At 32.3% G+C, this 23796-nt stretch overlaps 2 protein-coding genes across 11 annotated transcripts; both read left to right on the top strand.

Annotated features, from left to right (window-relative positions):
* The first annotated feature begins 517 nt into the window (after window positions 1-517).
* On the top strand, window positions 518-22552 carry LOC123229466 (pentatricopeptide repeat-containing protein At1g62670, mitochondrial-like). Of its 4 annotated transcripts, XM_044655288.1 has the most exons (5): window positions 519-821; window positions 1015-1181; window positions 1287-1562; window positions 6183-6212; window positions 22075-22552. In XM_044655288.1, the coding sequence occupies exons 2-4, from the start codon at window positions 1112-1114 to the stop codon at window positions 6209-6211; spliced, it is 375 nt and encodes a 124-aa protein (XP_044511223.1). In that variant the 5' UTR covers window positions 519-821; window positions 1015-1111; the 3' UTR covers window position 6212; window positions 22075-22552. The 4 variants fall into 4 exon arrangements, 3 of the variants coding, with proteins under 3 accessions (XP_044511221.1, XP_044511223.1, XP_044511222.1); XR_006504880.1 differs by lacking the exons at window positions 6183-6212; window positions 22075-22552 and adding an exon at window positions 3461-3889 and having other exon boundaries at window positions 518-821; window positions 1287-2602; XM_044655287.1 differs by lacking the exons at window positions 6183-6212; window positions 22075-22552 and adding an exon at window positions 2179-2318.
* On the top strand, window positions 16200-22523 carry LOC123229464 (pentatricopeptide repeat-containing protein At3g22470, mitochondrial-like). Of its 7 annotated transcripts, none has more exons than XM_044655283.1 (3): window positions 16200-16513; window positions 16707-18294; window positions 19155-19518. In XM_044655283.1, exon 2 carries the CDS (start codon window positions 16804-16806, stop codon window positions 18214-18216), a length of 1413 nt encoding a protein of 470 aa, XP_044511218.1. In that variant the 5' UTR covers window positions 16200-16513; window positions 16707-16803; the 3' UTR covers window positions 18217-18294; window positions 19155-19518. The 7 variants fall into 7 exon arrangements, with proteins under 7 accessions (XP_044511218.1, XP_044511219.1, XP_044511217.1 ...); XM_044655284.1 differs by lacking the exon at window positions 16200-16513 and having other exon boundaries at window positions 16520-16873; window positions 17135-18294; XM_044655282.1 differs by lacking the exon at window positions 16200-16513 and having other exon boundaries at window positions 16520-16873; window positions 16979-18294.
* Window positions 22553-23796: the final 1244 nt, after the last annotated feature.

Below are 23796 nucleotides of genomic sequence, written 5' to 3'. Positions count from 1 at the left end.
ACTTTAATTTTATAAAAGTTAAGAGGGTGGTTGATAAGTTAAAAATAAGAAACCCTAACAAGAAGAAGTGTTAGTTTTCAAAGCTATGATGAAAAAAAATGAGTTTTTTAAAATTTAACTAAGCAAAAAGGATAAAATTTTATTTTTTTAATATTATTAAATACAATGACAATTATACTCTTATTATTAATAGATTTAATTAGTAGTTAGCTATTTAAAATTTAAAAGTTAGAGGACTAAACCTTGGGTAGAATAACTTGTTTTGCCTTCATAATTCAATTATAGGTCATATTAGCGGTTCCTTATAAAATATACTGAATTAAAAGGAGGTCATCAATTTTATATTTCAAATTATTAGTAATTAATTAAAAAGGACTAAAGTTTTAAATGTTTTATATAGGGGTACTGATGCGTTAGTACTGTTACACTTACTAACGACAGAGGACAAATCAGTAATTAAACATTATTTGCGATGCGTGGGAGTAGGATCAAACTTATGATGCGTCTGCCCCTGTACATTTCCCGTCGCACAAAGCTCTTTACGGCCGTTCACCAAGGAATTTCAAACTCCCTCTCTTCACAGATCCCCTCTTCGAAAATGTTTCTTAAAACTTCAATTATTTCCTTTAAATCATCTTTGAATGTTAGATTTTCATCTTCATTCATTCCTTCGTCACTGAAATCAGCCAAACGCACCACTACTATTAAACACCTTTCTAAACTTGATAATTTCCTCCATGTAAACTGCAAGTCGGGTAACTTTTCTCTTGATGAAGCTCTTGATTCTTTCGATTACATGATTCATATGGACCCCACTCCTGGTATGTCATCTTTCAGTATTTTGTTTTCTGCACTTATTAAGAAAAAATATTACGATGAATTCCTTGTGCTATACACGAGGTTCGTTTCAGCTGGGTTGTTGCCTAATTTGATTACTTTGAACATTGTTGTTAATTGCTTATGCAAAATGGTCCGGGTTTCTGACGGTTTTGTGGTTTTTGCGAGTATTTTTAGGAGGGGTTTTTACCCTGACGCCGTGACTTTTACTAGTCTGATTATTGGTCTTTGTAAGGAGGGCAAAATTGAGAAGGCGATTGAATTGTTTGGAAAAATGGTTTCTGTTGGATGTAGGCCTGATGTGGTTACAGTTGGGTGTTTGATCACTGGCTTTTGTAGAACAGGTAATGTCACTGTTGCCCTTCAGTTATTTGAGGAAATGAATAATGGGAATGGTGAATTTGGTGTCATTTGCAAGCCTAATGTTGTTTGCTATGCTGCTATTATAGATGGTCTTTGCAAATATGGCTTAGTAGACAAGGCGAAGGAACTGTTTTCAGAAATGAAGTCCAAGGCTGTTAATCCAAACGTGATTACTTACAACACTTTAATTTACGGATTGTGCAATACATCTAATTGGGAGGAGGCTAAAACTTTATTTGCAGAAATGTCGGATGAAGGTGTAAAGCCTGATGAGGTGACATTTACTGTGGTTATGGATGAACTTTGTAAGAATGGGAAGATTGATGAAGCCAATGGATTGCTCCAACTAATGATTAATAGAGGTATTCACCCCAACACAATTACTTACAATGCAATTTTAAGTGGTTACTGCTTGGCAGGTAGAATTGAGGATGCAAGAAAACTATTTGATTCCATGGAAAGTAAGGGGTGTAAGCCTAATGTTTTTAGCTTCAGTATTTTAATGAATGGTATGTGCTTGGCAAATAAAATTGATGATGCTAAGGAATTGTTTTCTTTGATGTTGAGTAAGGGATGCAAACCTAATGTAGTTAGCTACACTACGTTGATCAATTGGTATTGTAAGAATCGAAAAGCTGATGAAGCTATTTGTGTTTATAAGGAAATGACCTCAAAGGGAATTCAGCCAACAATTGTTACATTTAACACCTTGCTAAAAGGTCTTTTCATATATGGTAAAGTTGGACATGCAAAAAAACTATTTGATGAGATGCAACTTAGTAATGTTCCTCCCAATTTAATTACGTATAATATTCTTATTGATGGGTTTTGCAAAAATGGTTGTGTTTTGGAGGCTGTTGAACTGTTTCATTCTTTAAGAAACGGAAACATTCATCCTGACATCATTACTTTCAATTGTCTCATTGATGGTTTGTGCAAAACAAGAAGACTCAATATTGCTTTGGAACTATTTAACAGATGGCACAATGAAGGATTTGTTCCAGATGTTGTGACATATAACATTCTGTTGTATGGACTTTGTAAAGAAGGGAAGTTGGAGATGGCAAGTAATTTTTTATCAGATATGGAACAAAACGATTGTGCTCCAAATTGCAACAGTTTTAATACTCTTATGTCTGGTTTCTTGCAAAATAATGAGACTTCAAAAGTGGTAGAACTTCTTCACAAAATGAAAGAGAGAAATGTGAAGCCAGATGCATCCACGGCTTCAATTATTCTAGATTTACTACAAAGGTATAAAAACTACAGTGAAGTCCTAAATTTGCTACCAGCGTTCTCAAACCAAGAACGTACAGATAGTTGATTGTCAAGTAACTGCATTTTCTGAGGGAGTGCAACTTATCACAAGAGTCTTGCCAGATGTCAAAGTTTCTATGTAAAGGTTTGTGCCAACATTGTAGTGCTCAATAGGAAAATATGAAATTTCGGTCTCCTTATTAGGAAAAAAAAAAATCAGTCAACCAATAAATATCCATGTCAACCTTAAATTGTGCATGTTAACCAAGAAATATCCTGGTCATGATTTCTAAATTAAAACAAAAATCTAAATTTAAATGGTATTAAAGGTTGGACCTGTTTCTGTGTAAGAGAATGCAAGTTAGGTTTTTCAATAGGAAATTATGAAATTTCAGTCCATGCATTTAAAAAAAAAAAAGTTTCAATTTTTTTTATTCAAAAAACTAATAGTTCGGTGCATTCAAGTGTTGTTATTTCTAAACTAAATCGTTATATTTTATTCACTGCAATCCACATTTCAATCCTGTTAATCTGAGTAAAGTTGCAAGATGAATAGTCGATGGTGAATTTGCATCCTTATCTATGTTCAGTCTAGTTTCTCTCCACATTTGCAAAACCCATGAGGGTATTATACTAAATAATACGTTAATATTCAAACTCACTAGTATGGTAGTCCGCTTGAAGTCTATTATTTATTACAGTATCAGAATTTCTGAAGTCATTAGTGCTAGTATGGTTGAGTCTATGTATTTTTTCATGTTGGATTAACATGTTTCATGATAGCTGTTAGATTATTTATTTGAACACCAAGTAATGAATTATTTTGTGAACTTAATTAATTCTAAAATGATATTAAATTAGTGTAATGATACTCAACCCTAGATATTCGCAAATTATAATCCATATCTTCATTTTTGGTGGTTTAGGGTGACCATCGAGTTGCTGTTAGTATATGGCTGACACATCTTTGTTTCTAACAAGTGCATTTTTAATGTTATCAAAGGTTGTAGATGGCTTCACATTCAAGGTTGTTGATTAAATCGATGTGATTGAACTGGTAAAGAAATCGTATGAACTCTTTTGCAAATTATAATTGGATGGTGAAGAAGACTGAGAAAGTGTGTGCTTATTGTGTTAAAAAGAAGTGTGGTTATAAAGTGATGTGTAAGTTTACAATACTGATTTCTGGGTGTCATTTTAAGTAATTTTTTTTTTCATTTTTTTAGTTTTTATTGATTTCCGGTGTCATTCTTGTCATTGAATTAATGGGTTTATCATATGTGTGGGATTCTTTGTCATTACAATCTAATAAGATTTATCTAGGAAGTCAAGATGAAACAGTGAGGGTTTGGTATTGTCTATTTGTCTAGCCACGATTGTTCTTTTGGATTACTTGGTTTTTGATTTGTTGGTATTTAGAAAATTTCTTAATTCATTGATTATTTGATTTGTTTCTTTAATAAGGATTGAAATTAATTTATTTTTTATATTATTTTAGACTTTTTTTATTAGGAGCATTTAAGACTTTTGATAAAAAATCGTGTATTAGATAACGAAACTAAGGGTGTAAACAACGTTGAGTTGCTTATGACCTAGATATCTTAAGTTAGGCTTGGCTTGATTTAAGTAAAGTCAAGCTTTATCTTAAACCACTTGAGTTCAAACACTTGAGCTAGAGGTTGATGTTGGTTGGCTCACTAAATTGATGACTCAACTCGAGTAAAATATCAATATTCTACTAAAATTTTCAAATCTTGCATTTACACTCCAAAAATTTTATTTTTTATTTTTGAATATCAAAGGTAATTGATAAATATATAAATTATGAGGTTTATAATATTGTTTTGAAAGTTAAAGTGTTTGAATGTAATTTTTTGAGTCAAGATCGAATCAATCTTCTTGTCTCAAGCTCGAGCTTGAGTTCTCCTTTAATGTAATTAAGTGGAGCTCAAGCTAAGCACCACTTTACAAGACTCAGATTGATTACACCTTTAAATGGAACTGAGTAGTGCTACTTAGTTTCAAGGATTATATTGTCATTGAAAAATCAATGTGTCTTGAATTTGACCAAGTGTATATCTATCTCTAAGTATGTACCTCCTAGAAATTTTTGATGAGAGTGTGCAAAACACGGTTAAAACTATAAAACTAAATTGAACCATTCAATTTTTTTTGTAGTTTGGTTTGAGTTGGGTTGAAAAAAATTTGGAAAATGGTTTACAATTTGGGTTTTGGTTTAGGTGGTTTTGAAATTGAACCAAACCATAATTCTTTTTTTTTTGGGCAAAACGATATTGTTTTGTCCCCTTTATAACAAGATCAAATACAAATTGGTCAATTTCCACTATGTCATAATTGACATCACTCTCTTCTTGACATCATTCTCTCCTTGCTCGATAGTTGATGTTTCCACACTAATTCTTTATGAGAAGTTGTAAATTATCCCTAAACAATATTATTGCAAACCTGAATGATCGGCTAACTGACCTCCTAGCTGAGGGTTTCAATAGCTCCTTCAGCAGGTATCCCTAAACAATATTATTGCAAACTTGAGCCATGTTTGTAATGAGATTAAACAGAGCAGTAATCATATTTCATTTCATATTCATAATGTGAAAAATAGCTACAACAATGTTCCAAGAATGTAACAATAAGTTCCTCTGGAAATTCAAGAATCCACAAAAGGTGATAACAAAAGCAACAGAAACAGAAATAGAAATAGAAAATGAACAATAGTCCAGCTGGGTTTCAAAAGTCAGCCCTCTCCTACTATCTCTACCAACTTAGGGATAATATTCTGAATAATAATTCGCCCCCTTCCTATTCCAAGCATTCCCCATTATATAGGCAGCCTTCTTACCGTAAATGGACCCCACCACTAAGGATTCTCCTCTGAATTATGGGAAGGAGGCTTCAACTAATTTCAGTTGCTTTTGTGAACTGTCCAAACTGCCCTCACCCATATGGTCTTCACTTTTGCTCTCAGTTGGGCTATCTTCCGCACCTCCTGGGCTGCCTTCTGGATTTTTCCCTTTGGGCCTGCGATGCGATGGTAGACTTTTGTAATTAGATTCCCAACAAATATCTTCGTTAATGGAAATCTTATTTCCTAGAATTTGTTTGGGTTCTTAGTGCTGAAACGTTAACTAGTATTGTGTGTTTCTAAACTCCACGTTTTCTTGTGATGTTGATGTTCAACTTTTGAGTGTCCCACTTCATTAGGAACATACAAACTCAAGTTCTGGTGTAGAAGCTCAACTACCAATCATTCTTTTTTTTATTTTTTTTCGGCTAAGTACTACTGACCAATCTTTGGTAATATGATTGTTTGCAATCCAAAGTTCCAGTGTAACATTTTGAGTGAATGTTGGATTTATTTAAGTTTTGATTGAGATTCTTAATTATTGTTGATGAATCTGTGAATGTATCCCAGGATGCCAATCATAGGTTGTTTCGTCCAAGTTGGTATGTCTAAATTCGATTTAGTAGTATATATTGTCACCTTTATTAAATGAGTTGGGATGACTTGGGCCACATGAAATGTTTCTCACTCATCTCTGGTCTAATGTTTCATCAGCTTGGCAATTGCTTAAGTCGCTGATGGGAAACCCACATCAAAGTGGGCTAACCTAAATCCAGGAGTGCTTGCTTAAGTCGTTGTTTCTGACGGGTGCCTATTATTGTTTTCAGAGGAATTTCTTACAAAGATGTTTCTAAGGTTGCAGGTGGTTTAGCACTCAGGGCTGCTGATTGAAATGATGCGATTGAAGCAGTGAAGAATTTTTTTGTTAGGAGCATTTCAACCTATTATGAAAGATTATGTATTACATAACGAAATATTCATTGAAAAATTATTGTGTCCTGAATTTTACCAATGGTAAAATTATCTGAGTATTTACCTCCCTGAAATTGACAACAAATTTGTAGAAATAACTGAAGAATTACATAGTTTGTGGAGCATCAACAACTCCATTTGGTAGATGGCGATTGGATTAGTAGCATCATGAACCGAAAAATCTACAAATCTCTTAGTCTTTTAGAACAACATAAAAGAAGCCAATGGGTCACACATAAAAGAAGTTGATGAACTATGGAGGCATGAGGATTGTTCAAGTTAAATTCGGTCTGAATTCTAAATGGAGAATTTAGAGCCTTGGAAAGTTTATGGGCTCGAAAGTCCATTTTATTATACTTAGGGACCTTCGTATAATAATCATGAAAAACTAAAGGTGTTTGCAATAAATGACATGGGGAAATTATATTAAATGGCCAAGTTACCCCTCCATTAAGAAAAAAAGCCCAATTTCCCAATTCTTAAGCAAAAATGCCCAATTTCCCTATTCCTAACAAAAATGCCGTAAACTTTTTATAAAATACTAAAATTACCCTTCACCATATGTATATAAACCCTCTCACTCACTCTTATTACACACACTTCTCATATCACTTAAACACTCACTTTTACTCTCATTTTTACTCAATATCAATTAGTATAGATTCGTTTGAACGGAAGAAATTCTTATTTTAGAATTCGAATCTAAAAAAGGCTATTTGTAAAAAAAAGGTATTTATACGAATTTTAATCTAAAAACTTAATTTTATTTGTTAAATCATGTTTATATGTCATGTAAATGGGGTACTTGAATATTAGATAATAATATAGGGGTTAAATGAATATTAGAGAAATATGGGGGTATTTTGATATTATACAATATATAAAGGATTTAAATAATATGTTAAGAATAAATAGGTATATTTTGATACAAGACAACATACAAGGATATTAAATGAAGTGTTAGATAATTATGGGGGGTCAAATAAAATGTTATAAAAACATGGGGGGCATTTTGATATTAAACATTGTAAGAGCATTATAAATGAAATTTTAGGAATAGATAAATGTATTTTGATATGAGACAACATACAAGGGTGGTAAATGCAATGTTAGGTAATTTTAGGGGGTAAAAAAATTTAAAAAAAAATATACGAGGTATTTTGAAATTAAATAATACATGAAGGATTTAAATAATAGGTTAAGAATAGATAGATGTTTTTTGATACAAGAGAACATCAAATTGTGTTAAATAAAAGGTTAGATAATTATAGGGGGTTAAATGGAATGTTAAGAAAAATATGAGGGTATTTTGATAGTTTATAATATATGAAGGATTTAAAAACATATTAAGAATGAATAGATGTATTTTGATAATAAGAAACATACGAGAGTATTAAATGAAATATTAGATAAGTATGGAGGGATAAATGAAATATTAAAAAATATAGGGGGTATTTTGATATTAAATATTGTAAGAACGCTTTAAATGAAATGTTAAGAATAGATAGATACATTTTGATATAAGGTAACAAAAAAGGCTGTTAAATAAATTGTTAAATAATTATTGGAGGTTAAATGAAATATTAGGAAAACATAGGGGGTATTTTGATATTAAACATTGTAAGAATGTTTTTAATGAAATATTAAGAATAGATATATACATTTTGATACAAGATATTATACAAGAGTGTTAAATAAAATATTAGATAATTATAAAGAGTTAAATGGAATATTAAAATAATATAAGGGTATTTTGATATTAAATATTGTAAAAACATTTTAAATGGAATGTTAAGAACATATAGATGTATTTTGATACAAGATAACATACGAGGGAGTTACATAAATTGTTAAATAATTATAAGGGGTTAAATAAAATATTAAAAAAATATGAGGGGTTTTTTATATTAATAATTGTAAGACTGTTTTACATAGTTATTATAGATTTTTTGTTATAAATGAATAATTATTTCCAAAAACTTGTTATTGTTGGATTTATAATTAAAATTGATGATTATGCATCGATTTGTTACCAAGGAGAATTGATTTAATGTGGCGATAACACAATGAAATATGTTGGATGATTTAAACAATTGATTAAAATTCCTTATGGAACAATATTTGAGGGATTTATTGAGCTTTTGAAGGATTTTTGTAATATTGATTCAATGAAAAATTACTTTCAACTATCAATGAAATCAAGAAAAATTGAGCTCGACTGCTCTGTACAGATCTAAAATGATGAAGATGTCAGTTGGTCTTATTAATATGTCTTAATACTTATAAGAATGTATTTTTGTTTTTGTTATATGTACCCCAATTGAAAGACAGGAGGAAAAAGATGAAGATGAAGATGAAAAAGAAATTAGTGGGGTGAAAACAGAATATGATTGGAAAACTTGATTAATTTCAGTAATGACCCATTGTATATTGCAAACTCATGGGCTCATGGAGAAAAAGATAGGGTTCCCGACTGAGGTGACTTTGATGGAAATGATATGTCCGATATTCCTTCTGAAGAGGTAGAACTCGAGTCTATGCCATCAGTTACCGTGGGTATGAATAGTTTATAGCTTGAAGATCCTATTTCAGGTGGTGGAAATTATTCTGGGTCATTTTTTGATAATATCCCCACTGATCCATTTAAGCGAGTTCCTGATTTTCTTCCATAGCTATCAACATCATCAGGTACTAGATCGATCCAAGAGGAGAATGGTGTAAAAGTTGGTGATATTTTCCATAATAAAGTACAATTGAAAGATATTGTGAAGCAATTTGCTTTACTTAAAAGATTTCAATTCATGGTCAAGAAGTCTGATAAGACACGATGGGAAATTAAGTGCAAGACTGAAAATTGTGAGTGGTATATATATGCAAACAAGTCCAAAGTCAGTGAAGTGTTTCAAATCAACCAAATGAATCCTACCCACACATGTTCAGTTGATCAAATCATGTCACATCACAGACAAGCTAGGGCCCGAGCTTTAGGCCAATTAATGAGATCAAAGTTTGTGTTGATTGATCAAATTAATTGGCCTAAGGAAATAATTGTGGACATCATCGACAGGTATAAAATTGACATTTCATATTCACAAGCGTGACGGGCAAAAAACTGGGTTATAAATTCATTGACAGGCTCACCGGAGGAATCATTTATGCTCTTACCATATTATTGCTACAATCTACAGCGTACTAATTCGAACACCATTATTGCTATTGAAACGGACGATGACCATCGATTTAAGAATTTCTTCGTGGCATTAGGATATTCTGTTCATGTATTCAGAGAATATTTCTAACCTGTTATTTGCATTGACGCTGCTTTCTTTAAAGGCCAATATCTAGGACATTTATTCATTGCAGTGGCTCTTGACGGTAATAACCAAATATATCTCATTGGTTTCAGTGTCGATAAAAAAGAAAATCACGACACGTAGTGTTGGTTTTTTAGGAAGATTAAAAAATGCATCAATGACCTCTCCGAGCTGGCGATAATCTTAGATCAACATCATGTTATATACTTTGCAATAGTTGAAGTCTTTTCAGATGTCCACTATGGATGTTGTTGTCATCATCTTTTGTGTAACATATGGGCAAAGTATAAACGAGACTCAAAGGTAAAGTGTTTAAACAAGTATTAAAATTTTGAAATGTTTATCTTTTTCATACATTTTGATTATAAAGTTCTCATATTTTTTATCACCTCACAGGTTGTAGGTACATATTGGAAAGTCGTAAAATCATACACAGAAGCAAAATTTGAGGCGATAATGCGATCTCTTGATCCAATGAACCCTTAAGCTGGAGCTTATCTACGTGAGGTCAGATTTGAGAGTTGGGGTAAAGCATACTTTTCCGAGACATCGATACAATATCATAACAACTAATATTGAAGAGTCATTTAACGCCCTTGTCAGACATACATAGGGTCTGCCTATCACAATGATCATCAAGTTCATTCGTGGTACCATGCAACTATTGTTTTAAGAGAGGAGAAACCATACAAGTAAGTATCCAATCGTTAATAATTAAAAGTTTTTAATCATGTACTTTTTCCCCTTAGTTTTGGTTATTAACAAATGTGTTGTTAATATTTTTTTCAAATTATAGATAAATGCCTTAACTTTGTCACCCTTTGGACAAAAAAGAAGATTAGCAATCGTCTGTCAAAGTCTGCATGCTTGGAGGTTCGATCAATTACACCTACTTGGTATCAGGTTGTTGGTTTTGGTAGATACATAAGTATTATGGACTTCGGTGAAATGTTTTGTATGTGTAGAAAGTTTCAGCTTTCACATATTCTGTGCAAGCATGTCATTGTTGTTGCATGACACATGAGGCTCACAAATGTCAATGCACGAGTTCATCCATTCTTCTGCACTGAATTCTACTGTGCAATATATCAGAACCTATCAATCCTTTTGGAAACCAATCAGAATGGTTGCACTCACCAAAAGAAATAGTTATTCTGTCCCCTATCCTCGATAGTCGTTGTCTAGGTCACCCTTCCAATAGAAATTGATGTCCTTCACAAGGAGAAAATGTTACACCCAGGATTTGCAGTCGTTACCATGAACCAGGACATGTACGAACCCAATGTAAAAGCACAACACCTATCCCGAGCTCCGCCACGCAGCATTCATCCAGAAAAGGCAAAAGGTCAAGATCTTGACAAGCTTATGTTTAGTTTTGTTAGTTATATGATTCATCATTGTTATACTTCAGTGATATGTGACCGATGTAATAATTTTAATGTGAATAATTTCTTCATTTTATATTTGTTGGAATAAGCTGTTTGAGTGTTTCTTTATTTCATCTCATGTTTGATAGTAACATCACTCAAATCATATATAATTATTTTCGTGACAAGATTATTTAAAAAATGAAATCAAATACATATTCATATATAATGATAGATAAAGTACATCATACACATACGCACATACAATAAATATATACATAAGAACATATGAAGAATGACAAATAAATAATGAGGTAACTAAATATACACCTGTGATCTACTCAATATAGTGGAAATATAACTGTGATGCTAAACGTCGACGCATAAAGGTAGACAACTCTCAAGGAAAATCAACACTCTGTGATAATGCCAAACACTAAAAAAAATGTAACATAAACACACCACAGTCACCGAAACCTTCCCCCTACTGAGGGACATCCGTCACTGAATGTAACACGAGGGGATCACATCGTGGAGTCTGCTAATAAGCTGAATCGTATAATACCTCTGAATCGTATACTGTAATCGATCACTCATAAAAATCTATAACTCTGGCCACCCAATGTGCATAGTCGAAGTTTATAGGAATGTAAACCTATAAACAGTGACAAATTAAAATTGATTATAAACTAATTCGACGTAAAATGTAATGAAAATACAATTATACTATACCTTATCGACCATCCCCCATGGTTTGTAAAACAACCCTGGGGTGTAAGCTGCCTTAACCATCCTCGTGAAAAGCCTTGAAAGCTGAAACTCCTCATTTAGTGTGGTCTGCCAACTCTTTTAGGCCATCTCAATATGTCATACGAAGAATGTGTGGGCAGTAGTCCAGCGCTGTGAAATAGTCGAATGATGATCGTCCTAGTATCGACATAATATAGCCAAAAAAATTAGGGACACTTCCTCCACCAAAGTTACAGTTAATCTTCTGTGTAACAGATTGAATCCATGCAAAAATGTGGAGATTGGTGATATCAACTTGGTTTACAATGGCACTGAAGTGGTCCAACAATGTCTTCTTGTTTAAACGTTGAGCCAATCCTCAAAGGAAAACATATTCCAGTTACTTGTGTCTAGGTCTTTTAATCTATAAAACCACAATAATCATTTGAGGCATTTAGTTGATTCATTCTTATGTATGTTCAACTTCATCAAATCATACATTTAATCCAAAGCCCAACCTTATTTTTTTCTTCTACTTTTTTTGTTTTGATTCTAAAATGCATGGAACTTGATAAAGTTTTTTCTTTTTTAATGCATATTGAGTGGAACTATTTAGGAACATATTTTACCTAACAATAAGCTAAGTTAAATCAAACTATTCCACGGGGGAAAATCTAGACTATTCTATGCATGCCATAGCATTAGGTTTTTAATAACTTAACATATCTAATCTTCTACCCTCTTTGTGCAACGACATTGCTCTTCAAATTCCAAGGCATAACTTACTATGTCTTTTGAGTGTCGTTATGTCACATTCTTGGATATAGAGACATTGAATCCTCTTTCTTGAATATGAGAATCTATTATTTGAAATATCAAAACTGCTTTGTTTTAACTCTAATTCTTAATATGTTTGATTCTCATAGTCACAAAATCTCTTCCATAAAAAACTGTTAGTTCGATTTTTTTTTTTCAAAAATACAGACAGTTGTAATCGTTTCTTTAATAAAAAATAGAGATATTTTTTTTTCTCAAAGTGCTTGTTGTCTTTTTTTTAATATTTTTTTAAAATTCAGGCGAAACCTTTCATAGTATCAAAGTTGTTTTTTGACTAGCATTATAAAATAGATTATTCATGGATTTCTTGTAGTTCTACTTTAAGATCTGATAGAAGCCTCGAGTCTAATGATATTGTATTTACTCATTCAACCCATACCAAAAGTATATCCTGTGTTGAGCTTAATTACAGGCAGTCGATCCTAAACTGTTAGAAAAAATTATCACTACTAGTGTGCATAGATGTTTATTTTATTAGTTCGCATGATTTAGAAGGGCATTTAATCGGGTTAGTTGCTTGTCCTTAACATTTTTTAGTTGTTCAAAATGAGTTTATGTTTGTTACAATTAAGAAAATGAATCCTGAATTTGTTGTGTGAAAAAAGTGTATGTAACATCCCTTATAAAAATATTATCCTTCAAAGGGAAACGTAAGTACATAAACTTAAAAAACATGCATAACACTTAAAAGTGTTTATCCAACAAATCATAATTTTAAAAAATTTCATGAATACCCTTTATTAAATTTACATGCGAAAACATGCAAATAATGTTTAAATACATAAAGATACTTAAATAATGTGTGTAACAAACCATGATAAATCCATCCATAGCATTCATCACCTAGAAAACATTAAAAGTAGAAGAGTGAGTAATAAATTACTTGGTCGTATTGAGGTGTTACTTAAACTTAATTAATCCCCATTATAACCTTGAGTTGCTTCCACTCTAACTTAGTAATTAGAAGTACTCTTCTTGGACTTCAACCTTTAATGACTTTGTCATTATAAGTGCTTTTGGTCATTTCTTAACTTTATCTTAGGAACACCTTTGGTCCCATATAGTCATCTTAGAAAACACTAAGGTCTCATAACTATAATAACAAAATCTCTTGGTCATCTAAGATACACTCGAGATCCTATACTTAGATGACTTTCCTTCTAAATATTTGAAAACTCAAGTGAAAACACTTTGTACTTTTACTAAATACTTAAATTTATGTGTTGATCAAGTTAGGTTAAAACATAGATTTGTAACATACTATACAGTCTCATTTTTCTTAAAAACATTATTGTATTGTGATATCATATGTAGGCCCTACTATGGGCTATTTTACCCTCCTATGAATATTGTGTCCTACTGACTATAAGCGATGCTCTATTATAGACATATGTAGAAAGAATCTTATAAATATGCTCTCGTAACAACCCTCATGAAACATATCTACTAATGAAAGATTATGGTTTAATATGATAACACTGATTGGGATATACTTATGTATAAAGATACATGCATCTCGAGTTTCTAACTTAATTTAGACTCGTCAGTAGTTTTCACCCTAATTTTTCTTTCTCTTATGGCCTAACTATATTGTTACACTCTTTAGGCATGACTCAATACTACTATATACGATATACATCAGTATTATCCTTCGGACAACATTATGAATTTTTGGGTTCATGACTTAGCTCAACTTTACTTCCTTATCGAATGTACAATTGTACATCCTAGGGCTCATAGTCACGTACCTAGTCTCTCATACATGGTTAACTACTCACAAGCATCCTTGATCATGACGCACGTTCTTGTACATAGGCGTACACATCTTCCTTATTAATGACTTGGCCTTCCTCTTCATAGTCATGTTGAAACCCTAGGGATATAATCCACTTTTTACTTTGTGAACACCCATATACCCTTTTTGTACAGTCTCATTTGTGTCTTTTGTACGAACATCCACCAATTGTGAAAAATTAGATTCAAATCAAATCAGAATCAGAATAAGATTAAATTAAAGTTAGAATCATATCAATCAAAATGAAGATCAAATTAAATTAAACAGTGTTGACTATAATCTTTATATGTTTATTATGATCTTTCCTTATTAATTTCTACCTATAATATTAGGAATAAAATATTTTTGTATCATCCTGTTCATAACTATTGAACTCTTAATCAATAATTCTCTATCTATTATGCGTTGTGCTTTAATAAATGTTATACTTCAAATTTTTTTATATAAAATTAAAATGTTATGCTCATTCTATAAATCATCATTGTTATTTTCAATTAATTACTATAAATATATATATAAATATAGTAATTAATTATAAATAAATAAATAAATAAATATATATATATATATATATATATATATATATATATATATATATATATAAGGCATTGTTATTTCCCCGCACTTTACAGTATAATAAATTTCATAATGGGCAAAAGATTTATTTGCACTCAAGATTTAGTCCATTGACAAAATTATATATGTTAATTTTTAAAAATCTAAATATTTATTTGTTATTCAAATTTGTTAGTTTAATTGTAAATTATTAATTTACCCTTTTTAACATATATGTATACATACACATGAAAAATAAAAAATTGATGAAGGAGTGTATCATTTAGACAACTGACTTTTTCCCCTTGTCCAGGAGTTTCATATTATTCATATTTTTTCCTCTTACAACTACCCCTTAAGTTTTGAAACATTATACTTTCACCTATGTCTTCGATGAACTTCTCCCTTCATCTTTAGCTGACGAAAAAAATCAGGGAACAAGGCTTAATCTTGTTAACTAAGAAAATCAACATTGCCAACAAAAAACTAAGGAACTGAGCCAACGACCACTGTGCAAATCAAAAAAAGGATGGTTGGAACAAGATTTGACAAAGGGAGGGAACCAAGCCAATGTGATGAGCATCAATGATCGAAGGAGAGTGTTGACTTTCACTAGAAAAAGAGTGAAAATATCACCAAAAAAACGTTACACTTTCATCAAGAAACTTTAATAAAGGGGCCAAAAATATTCTTGGCAAGGGAGAGAGTATCAACAAAATGGAAGTTACATAATCGGACTAAGAAGAAAGGTTATAAAAATAAGAGAATGTAGTTGTGGGGTGTAACTTTGATTTTATAAAAGTTAAGGGGGTGATGATAAGTTAAAAATAAGAAACCCTAACAAGAGGAAATATTAGTTTTCAAAGCTATGATGGAAAAAAATATGAGTTTTTAAAACTAAGTTAAGGAAAAGGAAAAAATTTTATTTATTTTTTATTACTAAATACAATGACAATTATACTCTTATTATTAATAGATTTAATTAGTAGTTAGGTATTTAAATTTTAAAAGTTAACAAGTGAGATTTTTGTTAGTGGACTAAACCTTGGGTAGAATAACTTGTTTTGCCTTTCATAATTCAATCATAGATCATTCTAGAGGTTTCTTATAAAATATACTGAATTAAAAGGAGGTTATCAATTTTATATTTCAAATCATTAGTAATTAATTAAAAAGGATTAAAGTTTTAAATGTTTTATATAAGGGTACTTATGGGTTAGTACTGTTACACTTAGTGGCAAAGCAGGACAAATCAGTAATTATACATTATTTGCGATGCGCAGGAATAGGGCCAAACTTATTATGCGTCTGTCCCTGTACATTTCGCGTCGCACAAATCTCTTTACGGCCGTTCGCCAAGGAATTTCAGGCTCCCTCCCTTCACAGGTCCGCTCTTCGAAAATGTTTCTTAAAACTTCAATTATTTCCTTTAAATCATCTTTGAATGTTAGATTTTCATCTTCATTCATTCCTTCGTCACTGAAATCAGCCAAACGCACCACTATTATTAAACACCTTTTTCAACTTGATAATTTCCTCCATGTAAACTGCAAGTCGGGTAACTTTTCTCTTCATGAAGCTCTTGATTCTTTCGATTACATGATTCATATGGACCCCACTCCTGGTATGTCATCTTTCAGTATTTTGTTTTCTGCACTTATTAAGAAAAAATATTACGATGAATTCCTTGTGCTATACACGAGGTTCGTTTCAGCTGGGTTGTTGCCTAATTTGATTACTTTGAACATTGTTATTAATTGCTTATGCAAAATGGCCCGGGTTTCTGACGGTTTTGTGGTTTTTGGGAGTATTTTTAGGAGGGGTTTTTACCCTGCCGCTGTGACTTTTACTAGTCTGATTAATGGTCTTTGTAAGGAGGGAAAAATTAAGAAGGCGATCGAATTGTTTGGAAAAATGGTTTCTGTTGGATGTAGGCCTGATGTGGTTACAGTTGGGAGTTTGATCACTGGCTTGTGTCGAACAGGTAATGTCACTGTTGCCCTTCAGTTATTTGATGAAATGAATAATGGGAATGGTGAATTTGGTGTCATTTGCAAGCCTAATGTTGTTTGCTATGCTGCTATTATAGATGGTCTTTGCAAATATGGGTTAGTAGACAAGGCAAAGAAACTGTTTTCAGAAATGAAGTCCAAGGCTGTTAATCCAAATGTGATTACTTACAACACTTTAATTTATGGATTGTGCAATACATCTAATTGGGAGGAGGCTAAAACTTTATTTGCAGAAATGTCGGATGAAGGTGTAAAGCCTAATGAGGTGACATTTACTGTGCTTATGGATGAACTTTGTAAGAATGGGAAGATTGATGAAGCCAATGGATTGCTCCAACTAATGATTAATAGAGGTATTCACCCCAACACAATTTCTTACAATGCAATTTTAAGTGGTTATTGCTTGGCAGGTAGAATTGAGGATGCAAGAAAACTATTTGATTCCATGGAAAGTAAGGGGTGTAAGCCTAATGTTTTTAGCTTCAATATTTTAATGGATGGTATGTGCTTGGCAAATAAAATTGATGATGCTAAGGAATTGTTTTCTTTGATGTTTAGTAAGGGATGCAAACCTAATGTAGTTAGCTACACTACGTTGATCAATTGGTATTGTAAGAATCGAAAAGCTGATGAAGCTATTTGTGTTTATAAGGAAATGACCTCAAAGGGAATTCAGCCAACAATCGTTACATTTAACACCTTGCTAAAAGGTCTTTTCATATATGGTAAAGTTGGACATGCAAAAAAACTATTTGGTGAGATGCAACTTAGTAATGTTCCTCCCAATTTAATTACGTATAATATTCTTATTGATGGGTTTTGCAAAAATGGTTGTGTTTTGGGGGCTGTTGAACTGTTTCATTCTTTAAGAAACGGAAACATTCATCCTGACATCATTACTTTCAATTGTCTCATTGATGGTTTGTGCAAAACAAGAAGACTCAATATTGCTTTGGAACTATTTAACAGATGGCGCAATGAAGGATTTGTTCCAGATGTTGTGACATATAACATTCTGTTGTATGGACTTTGTAAAGAAGGGAAGTTGGAGATGGCAAGTAATTTGTTATCAGATATGGAGCAAAATGATTGTGCTCCAGATTGCATCATTTTTAATACTCTTATGTCTGGTTTCTTGCAAAATAATGAGACTTCAAAAGTGGTAGAACTTCTTCACAAAATGAAAGAGAGAAATGTGAAGCCAGATGCATCCATGGCTTCAATTATTCTAGATTTACTACAAAGGTATAAAAACTACAGTGAAGTCCTAAATTTGCTACCATCATTCTCAAAAGAAGAACCTACGGATAGTTGATTGTCAAGTAACTGCATTTTCTGAGGGAGTACAACTTATCACAAGAGTCTTGCCAGATGTCAAAGTTTCTATGTAAAGGTTTGTGCCAACATTGTAGTGCTCAATAGGAAAATATGAAATTTCGGTCTCCTTATTAGGGGAAAAAAAAATCAGTCAACCAATAAATATCCATGTCAACCTTAAATTATGCATGTTAACCAAGAAATATCCCGGTCTTGATTTCTAAATTAAAACAAAAATCTAAATTTAAATGGTATTAAAGGTTGGACCTGTTTCTGTGTAAGAGAATGAAAGTTAGGTTTTTCAATAGGAAAATTTGAAATTTCGGTCCCCGCATTTAAAAAAAAAAAAGTTTCAATTTTTTTTATTTAAAAAACTAATAGTTCGGTACATTCAAGTGTTGTTATTTCTAAACTAAATCATTATATTTTATTGACTGCAATCCACATTTCAATCCTCTTTATCTGAGTAAAGTTGCAAGATGAATAGTCGATGGTGAATTTTGCATCCTTATCTATGTTCAGTCTAGTTTCTCTCCTCATTTGCAAAACCCATGGGGGTATTATACTAACTAATACATTAATATTCAAACTCACTAGTATGGTAGTCTGCTTGAAGTCTATTATTTATTACAGTATCAGAATTCCTGAAGTCATTAGTACTAGTATGGTTGAGTCTGTGTATTTTTTCATGTTGTATTAACATGTTTCATGATAGCTGTTAGATTATTTATTTGAACACCAAGTAATGAATTATTTTATGAACTTAATTAATTCTAAAATGATATTAAATTAGTGTAATGATACTCAACCCAAGTTATTCCCAGATTATAATCCATATCTTCATTCTTTGGTGGTTTAGCGTGACCATCAAGTTGCTATTAGTATGTGGCTGACACATCTTTGTTTCTAACAAGTGCATTTTTAATGTTATCAAAGGTTGTAGATGGCTTCATATTGAAGGTTGTTGATAAAAAAGATGTGATTGAACCAGTAAAGAAATCATATGAATTCTTTTGCAAATTATAATTGGATGGTGAAGAAGACTGAGAAAGTGTGTGCTTATTGTGTTAAAAAGAAGTGTGGTTATAAAGTGATGTGTAAGTTTACAACATTGGTTTCTGGGTGTCATTTTTAGTAATTTTTTTTTTCATTTTTTTAATTTTTATTGATTTCAGGTGTCATTTTTGTCATTGAATTAATGGGTTTATTATATGTGTGGGATTGTTTGTCATCAGAATCTAATAAGATTTATCTAGGAAGTCAAGATGAAACAGTGAGGGTTTGGTATTGTCTCTTTGTCTAGCCACGATTGTTCTTTTGGATTGCTTGGTATTTGATTTGTTGGTATTTAGAAAATTTCTGAATTCATTGATTATCTGATTTGTTTCTTTAATAAGGATTGAAATTAATTTATTTTTTATATTATTTTAGACTTTTTTTATTAGGAGCATTTAAGACTTTTGATAAAAGATCGTGTATTAGATAACAAAACTAAGGTTGTAAACAACATTGAGTCGCTTATGACCTTGATGTCTTAAGTCAGGCTTGGCTTGATTTAAATAAAGTCAAGCTTTAGCTCAAGTCAGTCGAGTTCAAACACTTAAGCTAGAGGCTGATGTTGGTTGGCTCGCTAAGTTGATGACTCAACTTGAGTAAAATATCAATATTTTACTAAAATTTTCAAATCTCGCATTTACACTCAAAAAATTTTACTTTTTATTTTTAAATATAAATGGTAATTGATAAATATATAAATTATGAGGTTTATAATATTGTTTTGAAAGTTAAAGTGTTTAAATGTAATTTTTTGAGTCAAGATCGAATCAATCTTCTTGTCTCAAGCTCGAATCAATCTTCTTGTCTCAAGCTCGAGCTTGAGTTCTCCTTTAATGTAATTAGGTGGAGCTCGAGCTAAGCACTACTTTACAAGTCTCAGATTGATTACACCCTTAAATGGAACTAAGTAGTGCTACTTAGTTTCAAGGATTATATTGTCATTGAAAAATCAATGTGTCTTGAATTTGACCAAGTGTAAATCTATCTCTAAGTATGTACCTCCTAGGAATTTTTGATGAGAGTGTGCAAAACACGGTTAAAACCATAAAACTAAATTGAATCATTTGATTTTTTTTGTAGTTTGGTTTGAGTTGGGTTGAAAAAAATTTGGAAAATGGTTTACAATTTGGGTTTTGGTTTAGGTGGTTTTGAAGTTGAACCAAACCATAATTCTTCTTTTTTTTTAAGACAAAACAACGTTGTTTTGTCCCCCTTTATAACAAGATCAAATACAAATTGGTCAATTTCTACTGTGCCATGATTGACATCACTCTCTTCTCAGCATCATTCTCTCCTTGCTCAATGGTTGATGTTTCTACGTTGATTCTCTATGAGAGGTTGTAAATTATCCCTAAACAATATTGTTGCAAACCTGAATGATCGGCTAACTAACCTCCTAGCTGAGGGTTTCAGCAGCGCACAGCAGCTCCTTCAGCAGGTTCCAGGCACAACTCCTTTTTACAGATTCACAATCCCAGTTCCTTTCCAACAACAATCCAAACGACATCACCAAATCTCTCACAACAGTAAGGGAGATGGGAGATAATCATGGACATAAACTCACTCTCATTGTTCTTTTCATCAATTATACTTGAGCCATGTTTGTAATGAGATTAAACAGAGCAGTAATCATATTTTAATTCATATTTATAATGTGAAAAATAGTTACAACAATGTTCCAAGAATGGAACAATAAGTTCCTCTAGAAATTCAAGAATCCACAAAGGGTGATAACAAAAGCAACAAAATCAGAAACAAAAAATGAACAATAGTCCAGCTGGGTTTCGAGAGCCAACCCCCTCCCACTATCTCTACCTACTTAGTAACAATATTCTGAATAATAATTCCCCCCCTTCCTATTCCAAGCATTCCCCATTATATGTGCAGTCTTCTAACCGTAAATGGATCCCACCACTAAGGATTCTCCTCTGTATTCTGGGAAGGAGGCTTCAACTAATTTCGGTTGCTTTTGTGAACTGTCCAAACTGCCCTCACCCATTTGGTCTTCACTTTCGCTCTCAACTGGGCTATCTTCTTCACCTCCTGGGCTGCCTTCTGGATTTTTCCCTTTGGGCCTGCAATGGTAGACTTTTGTAATTAGATTCCTAACAAATATCTTCGTTAATGGAAATCTCATTTCCTAGAATTTGTTTGGGTTCTTAGTGCTGAAAGCTTAAATAGTATTGTGTGTTTCTAAACTCCACGTTTTCTTGTGATGTTGATATTCAACTTTTGAGTGTCCCACTTTATTAGGAACCTACAAACTCAAGTTCTGGTGTAGAAGCTCAACTACCAATCATTCTTTTTTTTTTTTTTTTTTTTCGGTTAAGTACTATTGACCAATCTTTGGTAACATGATTGTTTGCAATCAAAAGTTCCAGTGTAACATTTTGAGTGAATGTTGGATTTATTTAAGTTTTGATTGAGATTCTTAATTATTGTTGATGAATCTGTGAATGTATCCCAGGATGCCAATCATAGGTTGTTTCCTTCAAGTTGGTATGTCTAACGTCGATTTAGTAGTATATATTGTCACCTTTATTAAATGAGTTGGGATGACTTGGGCCGCATGAAATGTTTCTCACTCATCTTTGGTCTAATGTTTTATCAGCTTGGCAATTGCTTAAGTCGCTGATGGGAAGCCCACATCAAAGTGGGCTAACCTAAATCCAGGAGTGCTTACTTAAGTCGCGGACACATCTTTGTTTCTGAAGGGTGCCTATTATTGTTTTCAGAGGAATTTCTTACAAAGATGTCTCTAAGGTTGCAGGTGGTTTAGCACCCAGGGCTGCTGATTGAAATGATGCTATTGAAGCAGTGAAGAAATTGTATTAACTCTTTTGCAAATATTAATCATATAGTGAGGAAGACAGAGAAAGTGTGTGCTTATTGGGTTGAAAGGAAGTGTGGTTATGGAGTGATGTGTAAGTTTTGCAATCCAACTGAGGGTTTTAGGTTGTTGAAGTAGCTTGAAGGCCAGTTGAAGGTACAATCAATTTTATTATGTGTGGGATTGTGTCGCCATCGGAATCTTCTAATCTTTATCCGGGAAGTCAAGCTGAAACTGTGAGGTTTTGGAATTGTCTCTGCATCTGGCTGCGATTGTTGTTGGTACAAAGAAAATTTCTTGATTCACTGATTATTTAATTTGTTTATTTTATAAGGGTTGAAACTATGGTTTATATTATAGAATTTTTTTGTTAGGAGCATTTCAACCTATTATGAAAGATTATGTATTACATAACGAAATATTCATTGAAAAATTATTGTGTCCTGAATTTTACCAATGGTAAAATTATCTGAGTATTTACCTCCCTGAAATTGACAACAAATTTGTAGAAATAACTGAAGAATTACATAGTTTGTGGAGCATCAACAACTCCATTTGGTAGATGGCGATTGGATTAGTAGCTTCATGAACCGAAAAATCTACAAATCTTTTAGTCTTTTAGAACAACATCTACTATACTTTAATCCCAATTGGGTTTCAAGAATGCTTATTGATGGTGGTTGTGCGTGATATTCTGAGATGTTTGTTTTGCAAGCGAGGTCTGGTTTGAATATGGATAGTCTTGTTTAACCTGATTCGGTACGTTTGGTGAGGGAAAGTAAATGAGTGATACATAAGAAAACCACTAAAAATAAAACAGAATTTGCAGTAATAATCACAATGTGTATGGAATCTGTACTCCTTATAAAACCCCACAAGGTAGTTGAATCTGTTAGGAAAATTCCTGAGATTAGGACTAGTTGTAGCTTTTGGCTATGGCGGAGATTGACAGTATTGACAATGGTTAGGAACCTCTTAACAAGAGAACAAATATTCCAACACTGAAGAACTAGTCAGAATCTAACAACTGAATTCTCGAATCTACTGATACCGCCCTCTTGATTGTCGTATTTGATCAACTGAACCCCAAATTCTATCAATTCCATTTTTTGGTTCATTGTCAGCTTAATATCTTCGTCTAAACTAGCAGATTTTGTGTCAAAATTTACTGTGTCGACCAGATCAGCTTCATTCTTCTTTCATCGCTCATTGTACACGATCAAGATGGCATCGTTACCCTATCAGATCCAGTCATGATTTGCAATGACAGTCATGATTTGGTTTCTATTTGCTTTTACAATGGAAATAAATTTTACTCTCACCTATTGCTCAAGCTTTCAATTTTGTTAGTCATTAAACTTAAGGGTGGATGAGTTGAGCTCGAACACTCTCCACCTACAATTTGGTTTGAATATAAAATGATCTAATTCAAATTCATCGAGCTAAAAGTAATGATGGTTTGAGTTTGACTCGAATAAAAAATAGTTTGGTGTGATTTGATTTAAGTTTGACTCGAATTCATAACTCGAGTTTATAGTTCAAATTTATATTTTGGATTTGTGATTTGAGTTCGTAGCTCATTGAAAAAATAATATAACATCACCCATTATAAACTCATTAACAAAACAATATTATTTTATCTAAATAATAGGTAAAATCACCCATTCAAACTGAATTGAGTTATAAATTTAA

This window comes from Mangifera indica, chromosome 11 (assembly GCF_011075055.1).
Source record: "Mangifera indica cultivar Alphonso chromosome 11, CATAS_Mindica_2.1, whole genome shotgun sequence".
Lineage (NCBI taxonomy): Eukaryota > Viridiplantae > Streptophyta > Magnoliopsida > Sapindales > Anacardiaceae > Mangifera > Mangifera indica.
Note: the sequence above shows the minus strand (reverse complement) of the source record. Positions and strands in the feature narration are given on the sequence as shown.